The 24,338-nt window shown below is 42.6% G+C and overlaps 1 protein-coding gene across 2 annotated transcripts in view; it reads left to right on the top strand.

The window, feature by feature from the left end:
• abcc8 (ATP-binding cassette, sub-family C (CFTR/MRP), member 8) overlaps positions 1-24,338 on the top strand; it is a 77,850-nt gene that overhangs the window by 35,930 nt on the left and 17,582 nt on the right. Inside the window, exons 14-25 of one of the 2 annotated variants that reach the window (XM_034141155.1) lie at positions 257-371; positions 627-746; positions 7,595-7,667; positions 7,782-7,887; positions 15,589-15,621; positions 17,236-17,274; positions 17,654-17,752; positions 20,710-20,794; positions 21,082-21,162; positions 21,795-21,932; positions 22,477-22,602; positions 22,825-22,921. In XM_034141155.1, coding sequence (XP_033997046.1) covers positions 257-371; positions 627-746; positions 7,595-7,667; positions 7,782-7,887; positions 15,589-15,621; positions 17,236-17,274; positions 17,654-17,752; positions 20,710-20,794; positions 21,082-21,162; positions 21,795-21,932; positions 22,477-22,602; positions 22,825-22,921 — 1,112 coding nt within the window. Of the gene's footprint in view, positions 1-256; positions 372-566; positions 747-7,594; positions 7,668-7,781; positions 7,888-15,588; positions 15,622-17,235; positions 17,275-17,653; positions 17,753-20,709; positions 20,795-21,081; positions 21,163-21,794; positions 21,933-22,476; positions 22,603-22,824; positions 22,922-24,338 lie in introns of both variants that reach the window. The other variant, XM_034141154.1, reaches the window with a different exon arrangement.

The raw sequence follows: 24,338 nt of genomic DNA, 5'->3' as shown, positions 1-24,338 counted from the left end.
GATGTAGAGATATGTGATTGTATCAGAGAAAGCAAAAGCTCGTTGTTATTGAAACATCTTCCTCTGAATGAGCTTTGGGGCCATAAACAGCAGGGATGCTGTTATCTTTACATGAATGGAAGATAGCTCAATGAAAGCCTTTGTTACCTATCTGCTGTACTAGCACCATGTTTTGAGCATTCTATACAAATGTGTTATACATATTAATTTAGTTTGACCTCATTACTCATGTATTGTCTTTCTGTTTGATGTGCAGTGTTCAGAAGCTCAGCGAGTTTTTCTCATGCGATGAGATAGGAGAGGAACAGGAGCCCAGAGCGATATTAACCTCTGGCTCCAGCAATCACAACCAAAACAGATACCAGGCTGTGGTGAGTACATGTGCACACACGCTTTTTATGTTGGCTTGATTTAGGCAATAAGGTTGTTATCTCCCCTGCTGCTGCGTCCAGGCTGTCTCATTTTGCTTTGAATGTTGTTTCCTTCCTCCACATTATCGTCCTTGTGATAATATCACCATTTACCTCTTCGTCCTTCGTGACTGTTGTAATACTACCCTCCTCTAGCCATCTTCTAAACCTCTCACTTCATCCTCCTCCTCCTCGTCTTCGTCCCAACACCTCAAGCCTCTGAAGGTGGTGAACCGGAAACGCCCCCCGAGGGATGACTGGAACAACTACAGCTCCCAGGGGGACCACGAGGGAGACGGACCCTACCAAGACATGGACCAGGACATCTGCATCAAAGTGAGAGCGATAAAAGGACAAATGCAGCAGATGCTACCTGCTCAGAAAAAAGATGCAATATTATTCAAGGTCTTATCAAATTTGAAATGGTGATCTAGCAAGTCTTCACAGTTCTGAACATTTTGCCCCTTTCTTTAATTGTAGTCCTTTAAAATGAAACTGACTGAGTTAATGGAGGATAAACACACTTTATCTCCAGATGTTGTCACTATTTGTCAAGAATTACCTTTACTTGGATGAAAAGCAGTAATTATGTTTGTGGCATTCCCATTATGTTGTCCATGCTCTGGTGGTTATAAACAATCCAAAAGGAGTTATCGACTGAAATTATAACGGTAAATTATTCAAACCAACAGGGATCCAGGGACCTGGAGAAAAGAGAGCTTTTTAACCATTAAAGTAGACACTGCAGCAACAGAAAGGCAAAGCTGTTCAGTGTATTATTACATTTCTACTATATGACTATAAAAAAGCTTTAAAAATAACTATCTTGCTTTTCTGGCATCCAGGCATAAAAACAGGAAATTAAAACCATGAATCATAATATCATAGTCATGGGTTAAAAATGAACATTTCATGGGACACTACATGTTCCAATATATAAAAAACAAAAATGTTTGGAGTTTTTCTTGGTTAATATATTCCTTTTAATATAAAGTGTATGAACTGGGCTTAGTTTTATGTATACAAAAAGAAAATGTCATTGTCAATATCTCAAATTCTTCTGAATGGAGACTGATTGCTCTTCAACTGAATGTTCAGTCTAAATAATTTGCCTGGCATAGTCTGTATGTCTGCAACAATATTTTGGACACTGCCTCTCACATTTTGCCAACAATGAAATGAGTTCTGGGCGCTGCTGTTAAAGCCCCTGTCACACTGTCCCGAAATTGACACCAGACGGACACACGAATATGGAATTGTGAATTTCGCACGAAGATGGCCCCGAACTTGGTCAACAGCCAAGCAACAGCCGAAGCAAGTACGATGCCTACAGAAGGCCACACGATGGCACCCGAACCACACACGAAAATATGGTCGTAGACTTTACTGATGATTTAGAACAGGGATGGGCAAATGGCGGCCCGGGGGTACTTGTAGTACTGATACTGTCCACTAGACTCCTAGTTACGTCGCGAGCTGCGTACATGATTTCGTTTGGCAGACAAATACTGCAAAATAATCTGTGACGCGTTTGTGTGTATTGTGTTTGTTTCCCGGGGAAACACTCACAAGAAACACCGGCTGTTATGCCTGCTGTGACGTTAAAGGTGGGGTAGGTAATTTTGGAGAAACCAGCTCGAGTGCGCTAGAATTTGAAAATACACAGCCGGAAAAAATCTGCCACTTCCTTACAGAGCCCCTCCTCCAACACACACGAACGCGCACATGACCAATGAGGGCACGAGATAAGTTTGTGCACAGATGGAAGGCTGACAGGCAGGTAGGCCATCCAGTTATTTTAGCCGGGCCGGCTAAAATGATTGGTCGTGCTTTTTACAGTACTACAGCTTCCACAGATGACATTTTTTTATGGATTCTTTGTCAAAGCACTTAAGATATTCATTGCTATCGGGATGTTAAGAACATTCCATGGAATATAACAAAAAGTGTATCTCGAGCCGGTTTCTCAAACTTACCTGCACCTTTAAGTTACTGCTTGTAATTATGGCTTTACAAGCTTAAAAGTTGTATTTATGAATTTGGCGAAACAAGTTTAATATTCTAAAAACCAAGACTTTGTTTATTTGAAATCAGATGAAAACAAACTGTCACGGACCCTGCCGTGTTATCTATGATTACTATACGCTTTTCATTCATAATTTCAGCGGGAGGGAGGGGGAGCGGCGCTGAGGAACAGCAGAGTGCGGGTTGACAGGTGTCTGTGTTGAAATTCCCCTTATTGTGGAATAAGGGGAATGCAGAGACAGGCTACAAGTGTCTTAGCTAGGTTCAAGTTAGACAACTAATGTCAGGGTTAGTGTTCATGACTTCATGTTTATGTTATCTTAATGGTTAATTGTTAGGAATGCGTGGAAGGGTAGGACCCAAATGCAGACTATCAAAAAAGGTAACAGGTCTCGTAACAAAAAGCGAGCTTTATTTTAAAAGCTGATCAAAAACAAGGCATGAAACAAATGGGTTGTACAAAAAACTGACCGTGACCAACATGGAGGGAGACAGGAGAGACAACCGTGACTGACATGGAGGAAGACAGGAAAAACCAACAATGAACCGACAGGGGAACACAGGAAGAGACAAGACTAAATACAGGGAGGGGTAATCACAAGACAAGACACAGCTGGGGTAAGAGAGGCAGAAACACAAGGGCAACAGGTGAACACAATCAGACAATCAGACACACCAGGGAAACTAATGACAGGAAGGCAAACACAGGAAGAAGGAACAGAGAAGACACAAGGAGGAAAACATTTCAAAACAAAAGGTGGAAAATGAAAACATAAATACAAAACCGTAACAGAACCCCCCCCCTCAAGGGACGGATTCCAGACGTCCCAAGAAAACCCCCAAAAGTCCAAAAAATTCCAGCAGGGTGGGTGGAGGGGGTCTGGAGGACGGGTTTTGGCTGACAGCCCAGGGGCACAGCGGAGGACCCGGAAGGGGTCTCGGGCGGACGGCCCGGGAGCAAGGGCTGGTGTCGACTGGACCCCCAACGGAACAGGACACAGAGTTGGCAGGACCCCCGGCGGGACAGGTGTCGGCGGGACCCCCAACAGGACAGGATCTGGTGTTGGCAGGAAACCTGGCGGAGCAGTAGTCGGCGGGACCCACAACGGGACGGGACATGGGGTCGGCAGGACCCCCAACGATAATGGACGTGGAGTTGGCAGGACCCTCAGCGGAACCCCCAACGGCACATGACACAGGGTTGGCAAGACCCCCGGCAGAAGAGTAGTCGGCGGGACCTCCAACAGCACAGGACATAGGGTTGGCAGGACCCCCGGCAGAAGAGTAGTCGGCGGGACCCCCAACGGGACAGGACATAGGATTGGCAAGACCCCCGGCAGAAGAGTAGTCGGCGGGACCTCCAACGGCACAGGACATAGGGTTGGCAGGACCCCCGGCAGAAGAGTAGTCGGCGGGACCTCCAACGGCACAGGACATAGGGTTGGCAGGACCCCCAGCAGAAGAGTAGTCGGCGGGACCCCCAACGGGACAGGACATAGGATTGGCAAGACCCCCGGCAGAAGAGTAGTCGGCGGGACCCCCAATGGGACAGGACATGGAGTTGGCAAGACCCCCGGCAGGAGAGTAGTCGGCGGGACCTCCAACAGCACAGGACATAGGGTTGGCAGGACCCCCGGCAGAAGAGTAGTCGGCGGGACCCCCAATGGGACAGGACATAGGGTTGGCAGGACCCCCGGCAGGAGAGTAGTCGGCGGGACCTCCAACAGCACAGGACATAGGGTTGGCAGGACCCCCGGCAGAAGAGTAGTCGGCGGGACCCCCAACGGGACAGGACATGGAGTAGGCGTCGGCCGTAGAGCCAACAGGACACGGGGGGCTGGCGTCGGCCGGAGAGCCAACAGGAGACGAGGTGCTGGAGTCGGCCGGACCACCGACAGGACACGAGGGGCTGGAGTGGGCCGAACCACTGACAAAACACGGAGGCCTGGCGTCGGCCGGGGAGCCAGTACTGGAGCCGGAACCATGGCTGCTGGGGCCGGAACTGGGGCCGGAACCATGGCTGCTGGGGCCAGAACTGGGGCTGGAACAATGGCTGCTGGGGCCAGATCTGGAGCTGGAACAATGGCTGCTGGGGCCAGATCTGGAGCTGGAACCACTGGAGCACGGGCTGGAATCTTGGTCTTGCGTCTCCTAGAGATTCTTTGGAGGATCTGTGGGCCTCCCAAGGCCTGGTCATACCCCAGGAAAGGGTTAGAGGCTTCGGACAAGTCCTCCGGACTACTTGTGAAAAGTTGTAGCCACTCAGGCAACATGCTCCTAAGCCAGGGCTCGCGAGCAACCTCCTGACGTGCCTCCTTCAACGCAGCCTCTCTACCACGTCTAGAAGAGGCGCCATTCCAAGTATAAAAAATGTACTCCAGAGAGTACCCAAGACATTCTGCCTGTGGAGCAAAACGATCCGAGTCTGCTGAGTCCAAAGCTGGTCGGTTCATTCTGTTAGGAATGCGTGGAAGGGTAGGACCCAAATGCAGACTATCAAAAAAGGTAACAGGTCTCGTAACAAAAAGCGAGCTTTATTTTAAAAGCTGATCAAAAACAAGGCATGAAACAAATGGGTTGTACAAAAAACTGACCGTGACCAACATGGAGGGAGACAGGAGAGACAACCGTGACTGACATGGAGGAAGACAGGAAAAACCAACAATGAATCGACAGGGGAACACAGGAAGAGACAAGACTAAATACAGGGAGGGGTAATCACAAGACAAGACACAGCTGGGGTAAGAGAGGCAGAAACACAAGGGCAACAGGTGAACACAATCAGACAATCAGACACACCAGGGAAACTAATGACAGGAAGGCAAACACAGGAAGAAGGAACAGAGAAGACACAAGGAGGAAAACATTTCAAAACAAAAGGTGGAAAATGAAAACATAAATACAAAACCGTAACATTAATCTTAATGCATACACATTTTCCGTGCTTTCCAATAGTTTAAAATTGTTTTATTCCACTGTTAAATAACCTGTTCAATACAAACATGTCACTTAAATAACATGTCTGTGAACTGATATTTGTTTAGTGAGCTTATTAGAGGATGTTCCCTGAAAGATTGTAAAATGTCAATGAAGATGTCAGACTTAGTATATTTGTTAATAATTACATACAATACATGGAATTTGTGTGTGTGTGTGTGTGTTACAAGTAAATCTGCGGCCCCCTGGTGCACAGTACATAAATTATGTGGCCCCCACCACCATCCAAGTTGCCCATCCCTGATTTAAAATGTATCCAGACTCAACGTAAGAGCTTGTGCCTCTTCGGGGGGTGCTAACATTTAAACATACACTTTATTCTTTACTTTCTCCGTCTTTATATGTAGATTAGAAGATATTACTTATCTCCGTCATGTTGTTTCCATAGCAACAACAACTTCCTGTCAACAGCGTAAACTCGCCTTCAAAATAAAAGCATCTAAATAAAACATCCTTTTCAGTTTCACAGAACACAAATTGGGTTATTTACATAATATAACTATATATATATATAATACGATGGCTACACAACGGCATTGCGAGGGCTTCACGTAGTCGTGTTGCCTTCCTAAGACAATCGGGTAAACCCTAACCCTAACCCTAACCCTAACCCAGGGCATAGGGGCAATATAGGGAACAATTAAAACAGTGGATTTAGTGAAATATCAGCCGGGGTAAGACAAGACAAACAACAGGAAAATGAACCTTCGCAAGGTCCTTCTTCTGCAATTTTTTGGCATACCAAAGATTTTGCCACCGCTCACGAAGTTGCTGCCGGAGCCTGAGAAACTCCACCGGCGGTCATACGATGGCTTAAGATGCCCTCACGAATGGGCCGATGTTGTTACGATCAGAGCCAAATTTGAACATTTCCTTTATCGTGTGTCCATCTGGTGTCAATTTCGGGACAGTGTGACAGGGGCTTAAATTGATTTTTGGGGAAATTCAGGAAAAATAATGAGCCGCAGTGATTCGCACTCTCAATTAATGTTCTGTATTTCAATCATGCAAGTGAAAAGCATCAGTATCTTCCTTCCCCTGCATGAAGAGAAAACAATTACACACTTACGGTCAGGGCCGGACTGGGACAATAAGACAGGCCGGGAATTATACACCCAGCCAGGCCACTACCAGTTTTTTGTGCCATTTTGCTGGATTTATTTGTGAATATTTACAGCGTTGCTGATTTATTTTTGATTGATGCATTTTGAGTCAAATGCATCAATCTGGTGCATTTTGAGGGGGAAATAAAGAGACTAGATCTATGGAAACACCCATATGAAACAGAACTGTATACATTTAAATAATCATGGCCATAACCAATAACATACCATATCCAATATAAAAAAAAATTGAAAGTTGTTTATTTATTTCATTTATAATTGTGAGTGTGTCTGGGCTCCTGAACCAGCCTCTCCTGTCTCCCCCCTCTCCCCCCTGCTCCTGTTGGCAGCAGCAAAGACTAGTTTTAGCTCTCAACACGTTTTTAAAGTTTATCTTACCTTTTTTCACCTATTTAACATTTGTTTCTTTTTATTCATGCATATTTTACTAATCACTCCCCCTTCAAATGGAAATATGTGTTTACATAAATGATGACCAAACCGTTTGAGACCCACAGAGATAACTTAGACTAAAGTTAACTATCTAAACACTCAGAGAGTCCTTAACCTCATCTGAGCTGTAGTTATCTCTCTCAGTCTGACAGCAGATGACTCTCCCTCCACCTTGTTGTTGAAACAGCTCCTATCTTTTAGAGCAGCTAGCTAACCAGATGCTAACTCTCTCTCTCTCTCTCTCTCTCTCTCTCTCTCTCTCTCTCTCTCTCTCTCTCTCTCTCTCTCTCTCTCTCTCGCTCGCGCCACACATACACACACCCTCCCGAGCTTGAATGACACACAGAGACCAATCGAGGGCTTTGATGTATGATCGGTATGGAAGTGGCCATGTCGGCAGGCCACATCATGTAGACACAGTCAACCTGTGTGAGGCAAACTCACATTTGCACAGCGTTGCGTTCACAATACATGCCAGGCCAGTCCGGGCCTGCTTACGGTACATCTATTACCTCACCTTGCATCACCTCGTACAGATGGCAGGTTTGACTTTACTTGCTAAAGAGTAAGGTAATCTGTTTTGACACCTGTGCTTTGCTTTCCTAGATAATCAGCGGTTATTTCACCTGGACCGATGGACCGCCAACACTTTCTAATGTGGACATCAAGATTCCTTTTGGTGAGTCAGACAGTGTGATATACAATATGCCTCCTCGATTCCTCTCCGAATCCTTTCTCTATGCAGTCCTTCAGTCACTCACCTGTTTACTTTGCTGCCTCTCAACCCTCTCAGGTAAGCTGACTATGATTGTTGGCCAGGTGGGCAGTGGGAAGTCGTCTCTGTTGCTGGCAGCGCTGGGCGAGATGCAGAGAGTATCAGGAGCAGTCTACTGGAACAGGTCAGTTTCCATCAGGCCTGATGCTTCAGTTAAAACTGTATAATCCCTTTTTGGATTTGAATAATTCATGTCCTTTTTGCCTGATTGTATGCTATGTAGTTCTAGATGGATGTTCTGGTGTCATTAACATAACAGTGTCCATACATCAGGACCTCGGTATATCAACCACTTCCCATCTGTTCAATTACAAAGCAATAAGATACCCTCAGGGAAATCCATCTACAGCATGTTGTACAGTTTATTCTTCAAATGAAATCCAGTATAATTGGAGGGGAATTGCTCCTCCCTAAGGAGACCCGGACCTCACGATTTCCCCCCCCCCCCCTCATCCTCAGCCTCTAATTGGTGCTATTCAAGCCTCTTTGGTAATTGCTTTGTCAGTGAGCTATTATTTATGTGTATTCTCGCAGCAATCCATTCAAATCCCTGACAAGGCAAAGTAATGAGCATAGCAATCTGACCTTTTATATGACATGGCAATATAATATAAATTGATTTGTATCTCGGTGAATTAAAGCCGATGTTACAGCTTTTATTTTTTTAGCACTGACAGATAGTGTAGACCAGGGATCACCAACTACATTTGTCCAAGGGCCAACATTTATCCAATAGACACTTTCGCGGGCCAGCGATTTTTATATATAGCCCAACATTTTGAAGTTGTTGACCGGGGGGTGTGCTAATGGAGCACGCTCAGGTACTGCGGAGCGCATAAAGCTTAGCAGACTCTTCACACTAACGAAGGATCACTTCTTCTTCAGGGCAGGGAAGGCTACGCAGTACGCACAGACCCGGCGCCAGAACAAATCTACAGAGAGGGCATATGATTTTCATGGGAGGGCACACAAAACCGTCATATGCCGCGGCCAGTGTCAACGCCAGAGATTTTCTTTTGGGGGTGCTGTGGGGTAGCTTGACGTTTCATAGAGGGTGCTCAAACATTTAGGGTTTCCCATTAATGTACCGGGCGCTACAGTGGAATTTTCTACTGCAACACTCCCCACACGCACATACAGTACACCCGCGACTGTTACAATGAAGGCTCGATAATCAGCTCACGGCATATACGTGTAAGCAAGGGTAAAGTGCTATTTTTTTTAAGTGGGGGGCGGACTTAACCTTCTCTAGGGGGGTCCGGGGGCATGGTCCCCCGGGAAGATTATTTTTTTAATATTGAAGTTAAAGGTCCCATGTCATGGCCATTTTTACTGATCATATTTCCATTGTTGAGGTTTACTAGAATAGATTTAAATTGTGCAATTTTCCAAAATCACATTGGTTTCTCATACAGCATCTCTGTATAGTATGTATATTCACCAGGTATTCACTCTCTGTCCTAAACGGCTTGTTGGAGCTCCTGCCCCCCCTCCCTGTGAGCCCAGTGTGCTCTGATTGGTCGGGACGTTGCGAGGCTCGTTGCTGCTCGCCGCTGCTGCGAGCTGCTGCGAGGAGCGGACAGGTTTCCGGGTCGGCGATACAGAGAGACACAGCGAAACTCATCCTGAGCACACACAAACACTCACAGCCGAAGTAAAAACAATAAGTGTGGCTTGATATTGAGTAAGAAAAAGGTTTATAACACTGTGAGAATGGGTCTGCGGAGAGCATTTCTCCGCGATCCCAACTCGTCTATTACCAGCGTTCAGGGAGCTCTACAAGTCAATGGGGACTCCCTGTTAGTTAGCTAAGGGATCCTGGTGTGTGAGGTGCTCCACGGATTGGTCCATTTGGGCCAATCCGGTCATTTATTGTTGATTTGGGTATTCACACGTCACAGAACCCAGGAAGAAAACAATGGAAAATGAGAAATCTCCAATGAGGCGTTCTGGGGCAGCATAGACAGGTCTTTTCTGTGTTAGAGTTTTACTCGCTACAGGGTGTACTTTAAGGGTTTTTGACTCTGCAGACCGTTTACATGCAGAAAAACCTTCATAACACACAAGGGGACGGGTAATAACCGGAAAAGCATGACATGGGCCCTTTAAAAGCATCAATCTGGTGCACTTTGAGAGCAAAATTAAGAGATCTATTGATACATCTCTCAACACCCATATGAAACAGAACTGTAAACCGATTTTCTATTTCTTTATGGATATTTTACAAATCACTCGCCTTTTAAACTGTATTCTTGTTTTACTGTCATATAGTATTTCATACCTGTTTTTCATGTATTACTCTTATATTACTATCTTACATCACATACATCGTAGCATTAAAGTTCACAGTTTATAATAAAAAATAAAAAAATCATTTTTATAAATAATAAAAAACGTGTTTATCGGGGGAGGGCAGGAATGTCAAATGGGAGGGCCTGGCCCTCCCACGGCGCCGGGTCTGAGTACGCAGGCTACTGCCCCGCAGCTGCTGCCTCTCTGTTGGACTCTGTTGGGGGGGGGTGCATGTACTGTGAAGTCGCCGGAGCTACTGCTGCGGAGCCCATAAAGCAGACTCTTCGCGAAGGATCACTTGTTCTTCAGGGCAGGGAAAGCTACGCAGTACGCATTCTACTGTCTCAAAAAAAATGAGTGGGGGGCACTAACCACTCTGCCAACGCCACAGTCACCGGGCCGGATGAGAATGTCTGGTGGCCGGATTTGGCCCGCGGGCCGCCAGTTGATGGCCACTGAGAGAATCTGAGGGGAGATTTAACGCAACACTGACATGAGATAAAGTAAAACAACCCCAACTGCTGCTGGAAACACATTTTCAGATGACGCAATGCATGCAATGATAGCACACACTAACGTCTCATTTCCTTTAGAAAATTATCTTGAAGCTCTGGACTACATCTAGCTCATATTTATTTGGTGTTTTAATGCACATATTGTAAGGCACTCTGAACAAAAGTGATTGTTATTCATGGATTCCCCGACTTTTTAGCTAAAGTGATTCCCCCAGGATTGGTGGAAATGTCTGAGTAACAAGCAGTTTTATGCAATTTAAGCTAATCCTAAATCCACTTACTGTTTCTAGCTGAAGCCAACACCTCTATAGGTTACTTTGTTGGTCAGTTGTCCTACAAAATGTTTCCCACCCACAGTTTTCACTCTGAGTTTAAAATGTGTCAGTGAGAGTGGTGTTGTACTGACCCCCAGTTGATTGTAATATGTTCAGTACATTTTGTGATTGCACTTAGGCCTACCTGTGTGGACTGTTTCACTTAATAATTGCTTTGCTCAGATGGAACCTCTGTTCTGTTTTTGAGAAAGTCCCGCTATTGGATCTAGAAAAGTGGAATTCATTTCAAGTCAAATCAAATCAAATCAAGTTTTATTTATAAAGCACATTTAAAAGCGATTTTTGGTCGAGCCAAAGTGCTGTACATGTAATAAAAACACATTACTACAATCACAATAAAAGACAATAAATTACAACAGATATATATAAATTTGAAGTAGCTCAGCTGAATATTCGTATCCCACTGGATGCGGTCTCCTGCATCTGAGTGTCTTGTCATCTGGCCAGGAGAGCGCCACCATCAATATCAATTTGTCAGCAGAGTTGAGTTCCCACTACTTGATTAGCCCAGTGTCCCTGGCAGTCACACACACTCTCACACACTCTCACACACTCCCTCCCTCATTCCTGATGCCAGTGCTATGCTGGCACTCCCTCTCATGTTCTGTTACCCGAGCACTCTCACTTATCATGCAGACATATTCATTTCTGCCATGATTGTTGTTTTTATTGTCAAGCTGTGTTTCAGTCAGTAACTAACAGCTACAAATTATGAAATGTTTCATCTTGTGGGGGTAAAGAACTGCGAGTAGACGTCAGATTCAGAGCTAAGAGAAAACAGCAGGAACAAACTAGAGAATGCAATTCCTGAAGAAATTGCAAGTGGGAATGCTTTATGCTGAAAAGCTGATGCTAAACTGCTATGCTGAAATGTAATGTGTAAGAAGAAAGTGAAGAATTTAGATTTAAATGATACATGAACACTGGGGGCTTGAATGTGGGATAAGATAAGAAAAGAAAGTAAAAAGGCTTGGAAAAGCAGCAGAATATTTGAACTGCAAACTTTTGAACTAACTTGATGGCGAGTGATCTGTCGCCATGGCAACGGCATTTGATGACACCCCATAATACGCTTAAATGTGTGGATGGCTGCATCGTTACCAAACCTGTGAAGGTTTGGGCCGTTTGGAGCATTTTCACTGAAGTTATGAGAAAACCGTGTTTCATGGCGAGCCTTGTGTTACCATGGCAACGGTATTTGAAGAAATCTCAAAACTGTCACGTAGATGTCGTCACGGCTGGACTGTTAGCACACATGTGAAGTTTGAGCACTTTTTGACCATTTTCATAGGAGTTATAGCAATATCGTGTTTTACGGCGAGGGATGCGTTGCCATGGAAACAGCTTTTGAGGAAAACTCACTAATGGCACATAGACATGTTGAAGGCTGGACCATTTGCCATCATCTGAAGTCTGGTGCTGCTTTGACAATTTTCATATGAGTTACGACAACATCGTGTTTTATGGCGAGGGATGCGTTTCCATGGAAACGGCATATGATGACACCCCATAATTGACATAGAGCTGTTGAGGGCTGGACCATTAACCATTATCGGAAGTCTGGTGCTGTTTTGACCCTTTTCATAGGCGTTACGACAACATCGTGTTTTTTGGCGAGGGAAACGGCATATGGTGAGATGTCAGATTTGACGTAGAGCTGTTGAGGCATGGAGAGGTGATATACAGGTGAAGATTGGGGGACGATCGGACCGTGTCCATTGGAGTTACAGCGACATCGTGTTTTATGGCGAGGGATGCGTTGTTGCCATAGTAACACAACATTACGTAACATCAGATTTGATGTAGAGCTGTTCAGGGCCACAGTGTTAACCATCATGTGATGTTTTGTGGCATTCTGAGCATGTCAGTTGGAGTTATGACATCATCGTGTTCCATGACACAGGTGTTTATATTTGAGCTAACGACGTCATGAAACACCTGCGCTTGAGCCCAGAGATCAAAGGTTTCCATGGTGATGTGCAGTAATCAGTGCTTTTTGTGTACTTTCGGGTCAATAATGTGGCCTTTTTGGTAGATTAACTAAAGGTGTGCGGCTGCTGCTGCTGTGAGGAAAAATCAGTCTGAATGTACAATGGGCTTTAATGGAGACATGTTGAACGTTTTTGTCACTTCATGCCCTCAAGAGGCATTTTGTTGAATTATTTTGCTTCATTATTTTTTATTTTTCAAGCTACGAGATGTTTTCCTACGTTTCTCATGAAAGATTATGTCTCAGGAGTGTAGGGTTTGGGAATTATGGCAGGTTTAAAAAAAAATATGAAGGCAAATGTCAAGCTGTCCTCCACTCTAGTTGTGACATCACGCACTCTAGCCTTAACGAGTGCGCAGCGCAATACACACTAATGTTAAAATCTGAAGAAGGCCTTTTTACCAAGGTCTGAACAATGTATAATATCTCTAAAAGTATGAATCGGATTTAAAAGTTGTGTAACACGAATAATGTCAGAAAGATGTGTAACATTTTAAAGTTGGAATGAGGTTTCTGAGTGAAAGTATGAAGGAACAGTTAGCAGTTGAAGCAGATTTTTCAAGTCTGAAGAGTTTCTCCATTGACTTCCATGTTAAACATTTGATGAATTATGGGATATATCTCGGGAATTATGAAAGTTATGAATGAGAAAAGTAATAGCAATCGATTCCCGACCGAGCTGAACGTTTTGATGTTTGAACGGAGTTTCTGCGATGTGGAATGTGGGAGCAGAAGAGCGGCAAAATAAACTACTGAGATGAAAGTCAGTAAGGAGATGAATGAGATCAGCGTGGGCCTGGCAGGGGGAAACAGCCTGACTAATCAGGAGAGTGAGCGATGACGGGTGGCCCTGAGCGTCAGCTGTTTCTGATCAGCTGATGGTGCTCAGCCTGAGCTCACTGTGCTCCATGTGTTTATATAATCAAGCCTCTCAAACTATTTTGGTTACGACAAAAAAGTCTCACCTCTAAAAGAAGCTGTTCTGGAGCTTTTGATTAATTCTCATGATCGTTCTCATCGGTGCAGTGTCATGTACATTATGATTACGTTTCGGATATAGCAAAACCTGTTAGTGGATCAAATTACAGGTCATGAAGGGAGACCTTTTTCCTTTGGGGGGGTTGAAGTGTTTACTGTGCCATATTTTATAAACGCAACCTGTCATTTCCATCAGTTTGACCCCAATTTGAGCAACAAACTCTCTCCCTCAGCCACCTGCTCCCTCTTGTCCCCCTGCGCTCCAAACATGGCCCAGAGCAGGGGGTGTCTGGGGTTTCTCTGTCAGTAAAGTGGACGACTATTTCTAGCTTGACCACAGTATCCAGTCGAAGCAGTGCAGGTTGGATAGCTTGTGTGTTGAAAGATTATCTGTTGTAAGATGAAGTAATTAACTGCAACACATAAACTGAATGACCCCGTGCTCCTAACGAGAGAGGGACAGGAGTGTTTACCAGAGAGTCTAAAGCAGGGGTGTCAAACTCAAGGCCCGCAGGCCAAATCCGGCCTTCAACCTCATTTTATGTGGCCCGCAAGAGCTTGCAAAGAATATAATATGTTTATTATACGCTTACATGCCGCTTTAAAGAAGCACCTTGCCCATAAACGACATACCCCACAATGCATCTCATTTTGTTACATGCACACTGAAGAGACTTATATATATTATATATTTATATATGTATATTTGTATAGTCTTAAAGTTACAACCGGCCCTTTGAGTGCAACCATAATGCTGATGTGGCCCGCGATGAAATTGAGTTTGACACCCCTAAGGGTTTCAGTTATTACTATTAAAAAACAAGAAAAGCAAGCAAACATCTTAAGGAGATTAAAATGAATGTTTGTTGCTGTCATGGGTGGTCATCACAATACACACGCAATAATAACCCCTGTCATCATAAAATGACTTTATGTTTTAATGAAGGATGTTAAAGTAAATTAAATTCAGTTTGAAACGGTTGGAAATTCATCAGACCTGAATTTCTTGCTGCTGATAGAAACTGTTTTGTATGATTCACACATGACATTGCAACTTTAAAGGTGTTGATTGAGGGGGAAATAGCCTTCAGTGTTCAGTCGCAGACTAAAACTGTTTATCCTCAACTCTGACATGATTACACTGTTTTTACAAAGGCTGCAGGATAAAGACAATCAGTCGTCCATTCAGACTTCAATGTCTTTCGAGTGTCATTAGGTGATTAGGTCTGATGAGGTGATTTTCTCAAGGGGTGTTTTCAGACTGTTTTGTTGACATGTTTGTTTGTGGCGTGTCAGAGCTCCTTGTAAGTTAGTAGTTCTTTCTGAGCAGCTGGGATGTTCGAGCTGCGGCAGAAACTCTCTGGTTGTCCTCAGAAAGAGTCACCTTCTCAGGACGAGAGAGGTGTCAACTTTGGAAACCTAAAAATACCCTGCAGCTGCACTGAGCGGCCAATAAGATCTTAATGACTTTGAGAGTTTGAGTGTGAATGTGAATGGTTATGTGCATGTGCGGTATGTACTGTATATGTGCACACATTCTAAAATAACAGTTTAAGTTAATTGTATGGCCTTTTCCAATTGAATCCCCAAGCCCAATAATTAATTTCTGGCTTCTGGAAGTTTTACCTGTATTTTTTACTAAATGTGTTGAGGAATAATTGCAGAATTGTGAGATACACTTCCATTTATATACTTTTGTTCTCTGGTTTCCACAGCCTACCAAACCTGGAATCAGAGGGATATGAAAGGTGAGTAAAGAGAAATAAAACCATAAATCAGTGCCAACATGTATTTTTAGTTGTGCTGTAAAGGCCAATTTCAAACCTGCATGAATATCTGAAATTGCCTCCTGAGGACAAAGTCTGTAGCAGCCAAACACATTGAAAAATATTTGTAGCATGGATAACAGGAATATTTTAATTGCAAACATATTGCAGTGCACTGTTGTTGCTGAGAGGTTTGATTCAGCTGTTGCACATAAGACAGTAGTCTTTAAGATAAGCCTTTGTTAACAGATACTAATTGTCACTGCTGGTTTAGCTAATGCTAATGTCATTTTAGCACATTGTGGATTCGTGTTTGTAATACAACTGGCCATGCTGTTCATGTCTTTAACTATTTTGAACACACACACACACACACACACACACACACACACACACACACACACACACACACACACACACACACACACACACACACACACACACACACACACACACACACACACAGAGACATGCACACACAAACAAACACATAAACACCCCACAATTGGCAAAAGTATATCAGTGAGCATTTGACAGCTGCTGTCTTGTCACTGACTAAAAAGGAAACTTTTAGATCTCTGTCTATTGATAGCATAATGTTGTATGGGTGTGAGTGTGCAGAGAAACCAGAACTGTGTGGTGAGTGACAGTTTACAGTAGGGCAGCACATTTCAGAATCAGAAATCCTTTATTTGACCCGCAAAGGGGAAATTGACATGATTACAACAGCAGATCGTGCAGATAAAATGAAAAAAACGGCTTAGTATGCACACGTTGTTAATTACACAAAAATAATAACTTGTTTACTCTTATAGTCAGAGCACAGTGAAAGTTAAAGTGTGAGATGTAAACAAAATATTGTTATGTCAATTAAAGATTGAGTATATTAAACACGCTATGTCACATTCCTTGAAATAATTATTGTCATGGTTTATACACAAGATCACTGTTCATATATTACTGTAATAAAGTCAGGGTGTTTTTTTTTTAAATTAAAATAATATATGTATACAAAACAAACTCTCAAATATCTACCTCAGTATTTAACCCAATGAAGACGTAGCTGCTGACAGAGACTACATACACTAGCACATACACTAGATGAGCAGGATACCAACAACAGCAACAGCCAGCCCCGGCCCCCCCCGCTGTGTTGACACACTTATCTCAGCCCGAGGAATCAGATCCTCTGAGAACCGACTGCGCCAAACAGGCTGGCGCTGAATTCCATATCAGCAAATTACAGGAAGAAAAAATTCGAGGGGGTGGTGGGCGTTATTTTCAGGGAGGATAAGATCACAGCTAATGATAGATGTGTTCATGTAGGGCAGTGACATGATTGCCATGGAGAGGGGGGGGGGTGATATGGGTTAGTGTTTGTTTTGTGTTAATCATTACAGCATGAAGGTGGAGTCAATACTGTGTTCATCTCAGAGGGAACTGTATTGCCCAATTAATGCTGTGTGTGTGTGTGTGTGTGTGTGTGTGTGTGTGTGTGTGTGTGTGTGTGTGTGTGTGTGTGTGTGTGTGTGTGTGTGTGTGTGTGTGTGTGTGTGTGTGTGTGTGTGTGTGTGTGTGTGTGTGTTTCCTCTGCAGCCCCACAGAAAGAGATGCTGCAGGTGACGGAGAAATCAGGTGAGCTCAGACAATAACAAGTTAAAATCGGGGCGTTTCCATGGAGACACATCACTGTGATCAGTGGAGCAGAAAAGCCATTTTTAAGCTTATCCAGAAGAAGATAATAGAGAATAAGATATTCCGTCTGCTCACATATTCACCCATGACCTTCAGATTACTTTACAAACACATCACTATGAGTCTCCAGGACGTTTTTTTTATTCATCAGGTATTCTTTTTATTATTGTTATGCATTATTAAAGAGTCCCTGTGTCCGGAGGTTGAATAGTTCCTTAAGTTTCTTAAACAAAACAAATGATACGATATCAAATGTTAAGATTGAGAGCAGATTATTGATTGTTTGAAACTTCTGCATGTGTTTTAAAACCTCTGGTAGGAAGAGAGGCGCTGTGGGCTATGCCTCCCAGAAGCCCTGGCTGTTGAATTCCACCGTGGTGGAGAACATCACCTTCGAGATGCCCATGATCAAACCTAGGTAGGAAAACTTCCCTGCACCAAACCAGACTCTTGAAAAATGCATGATAAATGAACTCTTTTTTTTTTTTTTGCTGACTTTGTATTTATTTATGTCAGCATTGAGCCATTTACATTCAATATACTGACATCAGGGCTGCCATGCAAGGTACCAAACTACTGATCAGGATCTAATGCTCCTCATGCACCCGCACACCGATGGGAATGCTTTCTGGAGGAAGTTCTGTTTCGGATTCGTGACGAGCAAATCTTCTAACTAGTAGAAACTCGCTCTACCTCCTGAGCCGTATAAAAAGTTATACCTGCTGAGCTTCTCCACAGCCGCTGCAACAACCAAAACATGTAATTCATTATTGATGTGCTGCTATAGGAAAGTGCCTAAAGCACATTTTCTTACAAGCTGAAATACCAGATGCTTAAAGAAAACGTTTTTTGTATGTTTGTGTGGATGACAGACTGCAGTTCATACATATTCAAAGTGGGGTCTTTTGGCTTTATTCAGTTTACTCTCATTCATTCAGTATCAATGTGGTAAACTTATAATCAGAAAAACATCTTAGTCTAACAGCATTAAAAACGGTAGCCTTCAACATTCAAAGGCTTTATTGTGAAATGCACAGAAGCTTCAGTCGCAGGCTCCTCCAACAACACACTTATTCAACCTGACCATAAAGTCATGGACCAGCTCACCTTTCAGAAACTCAGAAAGATCATACTCTTTATTAAAGACCTGCCCGGCTATTGAATAAGATTGTATTACTTTTAAGTCTACAAATCCGACAATTGGGTGGGTTGATTTGACAAGGTTGCCTCCAAACAACCTGTTTTCATCTCTTTTCCTTAGTTTTGTTTGATGACTCTCTCCAAGTTAACTTTTCTCCAGAATGTACTATTGCATTAGTAACCACTGTGCGTAAGCTGTCATCCCCACAATAATTACTGAACTTTCTTTTGTTGCTTAATTGCAGTCGCTGTGACACCTTAATCTAAGTTAAACAAACTGTCTAAGGACATTCTCCTTTCAAATGAGTTGGTAGTTAAAGTAGAGTAATCAATGTGTTGCCAGGCCATGCTGTTAAGACAAATTAGAGCCAATAACCTTCCTTTTCCCTGAGGCCACCGGGGTAAATTGGATGTGTTGATGTCTGTTGAAGTCAACACTGTGAATCCAGTAAAAGATGCCAGTTGGGGACTTCCCAGTTAACCTGTTTTGACACACAGACCCTGCGAACCAGGATTTGTCTTTGTGTCTCTTCACTTGGAGTCCATCACAGTTTCCACTCCCTCCTGGCTCAAGAACATATGCTGTTTTCACCTGCGTGGGCACAATCAAAAACAAACACACTCTCATGTAATGACTTACATTCAAACAAAGAGGCACACGCTCACAGTTTGTATCCTTACAACAAATGCTCTTTTTGAAAGGTTAGTTGCTCTGATTTATGGCCAGGCTCTCTCTGACTCTAATGGACTGTTTTTTTTTTAAAACTACATCTAATGGGTCGCTATAGTTTGTTGCTGGGGATATGTTTGCCCAACCTGCGCTGCTTCTCCTCGCTGTCTCCTCTGTCTTTCTCTTCACACTCCTCTCACGCCCCCCCATCCTCTCCTTCTGTCACTTAATGTTCTGGTTAGATCCAGAGGAGCCAAATCACTTGGGATTCAGCACGAGGTGTTTCCAAAAAAAGATATTAAAGTATCTTTCTTTCTTTCGATCATGTTGCAGTCCAAGCACGCATTTAAAAAAATTAAAGTTGAAAAAAGAAATATCTGCACCTGATTCATCATTTTTGGCTTGGAAGGCTCAACTCTTCCTTTATGGGTGAACATGTTATTAGCTGGGCGCCTGACTGTCTTTCAATTTGACATTCCTTTTCTTAATCCATCATCTAAATAGTGGTGTTCTGTTTGTGGCATGCTAATACGCTAAACAAAGATGATTAACAAGTCACACAATAATAAACCAACTGAACATCAGCAACTGCAGCTTTAACACAATATTGTCATATGAACTTGTCCATCTCCATTGCAGGCTTGCGGCTTAATGTGTGCCATAGGTAGGTAGGCATGTTGTCCTGCAATATATGACTGGTTCCTTTATTCAAAACAAAACCATTATGTGACTCTGAATTCATAAATCTATTCATGGGGATTTTGTAATTTGTTGGATTTGGATTCAAAATATATATTCAGCTGGTGAGGGCACATCCCGTTCATTAATAATCTCATAAAGATTCATCAGGTTATGGAAAGATGGATACATTTTGCAGACTACTTAAAACAGGAATAATTTACCTTTTCTGGGCTGTGGCACATTATTATTGAATCACTAAACTGTCAACCTATCATGTTGTCGCCGTAAGTTTGAAGATCTTGTGGGTATCATTTCATAAGGATAATATATAGAAATGAAATGCTATTTAATAAACAACATGTGATTTATTTAAATCTAAACATGAATTATTGATTGATGCAGCAATGAACTTTTTTTCCCATTGTGACTCTGTGCTTTTTGAATCTGCCTCTTATTCTGTGTCTGTGTGTGTCTGGTGAAGAAAGTCTGATAAAGCAAGCGCTGAATCTCTCATGTGGATCAATAAAGGCAGCTCAAACTCCTTCATTTTAATTTAATTGTTTATTTGACAGTGCACATTAATGAACATTTTAAACAAAATAATGTTTTTAAATGTAAATGAGCCGGATTTTAGCTTTGAGCTAGTTTCCATCCGTAGTCCCGTCACATACAATGTTTATTTTCAGTTTTCAAGGCTGTGTTCAGCCTTTTTTGGTTGTGTTGAGCATACCTAATTGCAAGTTATATGTAAGATATGTATCATTCATATTCATTTACTGTCAATGCTATTAGCTGTGAGGTTAATAATGAGCAGACCCATAGTTTCCTTCTGGCTTGAATTAGCAGCTGTCCTCATTTGAATTCTGTCTGTTTGTGCCCGGCAGGTTTAATGCTGTGATCGAGGCCTGCTCCCTCCAGCCTGACATTGACATCCTTCCACAGGGGGAGCTGACAGAGATCGGGGAGCGGGTCAGTATCACAGTAACATTTAGGATTTTCTGTGTTCTTTTTGTTCCCAATGCTCCCACTGTGCTTTACTGTACTGCAGAATCACTTGTCATCATTACTGTGCAGCCAGGATGTTTTATATGTAGGGAGCTGGACTGACCTTGTTCTGCCGAAGAACTGTCATGTTAGATTTCTTCATGCTGGAAATAAACTTTGGGGCTAAATGCCACATGCATTTATGGATGTAATCATGTTCATCCTTCTTTCTAGTAAAACCGTGTAATAAAGTTGTCTGCCCTGTGGCGCAGGGTATCATCCTGTCGGGGGGACAGAAACAGCGTATCAGCGTAGCTAGAGCTTTGTACCAACAGACCAACGTGGTCTTCCTGGTGAGTCTTCACACACACACACACACACACACACACACACACACACACACACACACACACACACACCACACACACACACACACACACACACACACACACACACATCTCACAAGAAGGTTTTTAGTTCTTGGATTGCACTTTAATCAACCTTGTTAGCACACATTCTGTATTCAAAGTGAAATGTCGTTTTTGAAACTTGAATAAGAACTCTGATGTGAGTCTTTTAGTGATGCCTTCATACGTGACACAAATGGTAACACTTTCTAAAGCTGAGCTGCAGGGCTGAGGAGCTTAATGAAACTTTTAAATGTCAGTTTGATAATGTCAGTTTCTGACGGATTATTATTTCTTAATTAATATTTTAGGCTATAAAATGTTAGAAAAAAGTAAGGAAAATTCTATTCACAATTTCTAAGATGCCACAGTGATGTTGTTCATTCTCTTGTTTAGTCTGAATAAAGTCTAAAGTTGTAAGATGATAAAGTGACACTCATATATGACAACGAACACAACTGTTAATCCTATCAAAAGCTGGAACCACGCAATAACACACACAAAACTCTAACTTTGAATGTTGTTTTTTAAGTTGTGATTTCTTAATCTTTGTAATGACGGTTTATGTTTTTTTTTAGGATGACCCATTCTCTGCCTTAGACATCCACCTGAGTGACCATCTGATGCAGGACGGCATCCTCAAGCTCCTTCGAGAGGAGAAGAGGACGGTGGTGTTGGTCACTCACAAACTTCAGTATCTCCCACACGCAGACTGGGTATGACCAGCTATTGATTTAATGGGGCCTTGTTATGCTAATTGTCAGGTTTATTAATTGTATTTTATGCCTCTAATGTGACATGTTTACATGCTTTAATGTTCAAAAAGGTCTTTATTTTTCTCATCCTGTCTGTGATGCAGCACATCTTTTCACCCTCTGTCTGAAACCAGAGCCCCTCGCCCAGAAGCACGAGTGTAACATAATGATGCTACTATTATACTGAAGTGGGGGGGAGTGTGTGGCAGAGAAACTGACCGATATAACACACTACAGGCAAGGGAGACCCCAAATAACAATAATAGGGCCTCTTTAACTGGATAAACAGCAGGTTTACAGACTCTTTACTCTTAACTAGTTACAGTAATTGATTGTTCCCTTGTAATAGTGTTATATTATTCATGATGTAAACATTATATTACTTCATTTGGGATGCAGACTGTTTATGTCAGAAACAACCCAGATTTTTGCAACCTCTTTTCCAATGTGTCCTAATACTAAAGATTTCATTTCTGCTATCTACCTTTCTGTATGTTTTTATTAGATCATTGCCATGAAGGATGGCACTATCCAGGCTGAAGGGACTCTGAAAGACATCCAGAACTCAGAGTCCGACCTCTTTGAGCAGTGGAAAACCCTGATGAACAGAAAGGACCAGGAGTTTGAGTCGGTGATTAATGACTGCACATTTAAAGGGCTAATGAATCATTAGTGACTTTAAAATCTTTGCTTTTTTGTTGATAAAACACTTTTAGATTCTGGAGAGGTGCAAACAATCCCATGCTGCTGGGAATGACAGTTTGAATACCTGGATGTTTGCTTATTGTCTCACCAGATTTGACCCTTCAGTATTCTCAGGAGACTCATGTATTTATCTGTATTTATCCTCCAGGAGACAGAGGCAGCGAGTATGACAGATATGGAGAGGAAGAACCTGCGGAGGGCCATATACTCCAGAGATGCTGCCAGGACTGAAGAGGACGAGGAAGGTGAGCGGTTACAGGAAAAAACTGCATGCTGACATACAACTGCAGTCATTCATTTACCGACTTCAGCTTAATAATAACGGCAGAATATCATTTATCTTCTCCTGTTGTGTCTATTTGCCGAGGAGCAGCACCTCTTACTCTAAAAGCTTAAGCTCATCCACTTCATTTGAATGTCCTGCTGCATTTATTTGAATGATTTGCATACAGTAACTGTCTGTTCTTAATGTATTCCATCCCAAATGCAAACTTTACAATGCTCCAGACTTTCTTCTTGTCTTTGTGTCTCATGTCTTTTTGACTTTCTCAGCAAACAGATATATCAGCACCTTCTCTCTCTCACAGCCTCGTGCTTCACACCGACTATAATCCTTTAACTGTTTATCTCTGCTGTTAACTGTGCAGAGGAGGTGCTAAGCTGCAGTGGCTGTACTCTTTGTTTGTGTTCTGTGTTGTCTCCCTTCACATTTTTTCCCCAATCATTTGTCCCTCCACCTCCTCAAGTTTAACATAATGCCAGCATGGTGCACAGTAGATAATAGTAGTTGCAGTAGGTTCAAGGTTCAAGGTTCTTTATTGTCAAACTGACATAGCTACAGAGTAATTATGTTGTTGAAAATCTTATGTCACAGGCTTCTCCAACAATGCAACATAATAACAATACAGATAGCAAGAGCAATACAAAAAGAAAATAGTTATAAAATAAAGTGAGCATGTGGAATAGTGCAGTACGAGTCTATATACAAGTTATTGGAATGATATATATTAGATATTAGATACATATTACTGAGTAGCAGATGAATGTTTTTGAAGTTGTTTCAGCAGTTCAATTGTTTAACAGTCTCACTGCCCGGAAGCAACTGTCTCCGAATCTTCTTGTAGTAGTCAGTCATCTTCTCCCTTTCTTTTTCTCCTCTACCCTCCGGCTTCCTCTCTAACAGCCTGTAGACCCCCTGGAGCAGCCTCATGCTCCAGACCTTTCTGCATGATGTGATGCGATTTATATTTACAACAGGGGAAGGGAGGAGGCGGTAGGTCATTACCATTAGCTCCTAATCCCCAGCCAGCGGTTCATGGCTGCTTCATTACCCCTGAAAAACACTTCAATCATGGGAATGAACATTTGCTTGGTGTTGAAAACATGATATTAGATGATGTGGCTTGTAGAATATGTCCTATTTGGTTTCCTTTTCTGGGTTAGGAGTTGTTGTTTAGACAGATACAAGGGGAAAAAACGAAGAAATGTCTCAGAAAAGGTGACAGAACAGGAAAGAAATAGAATAACAATAATAATACTTCTAGGAAGAAGGGTAAGAGGAGGAATGTCAGAAAAGTTAAACAGTTTGAGCAGTACTCACTGGAGTCCACAGGTAAATGCAGAAATAATCTTATATGTAAAGTACCAATAGCTTTTATTACG

This window comes from Trematomus bernacchii, unplaced genomic scaffold (assembly GCF_902827165.1).
Source record: "Trematomus bernacchii unplaced genomic scaffold, fTreBer1.1, whole genome shotgun sequence".
NCBI classification, from domain to species: domain Eukaryota; kingdom Metazoa; phylum Chordata; class Actinopteri; order Perciformes; family Nototheniidae; genus Trematomus; species Trematomus bernacchii.
Note: the sequence above shows the minus strand (reverse complement) of the source record. Positions and strands in the feature narration are given on the sequence as shown.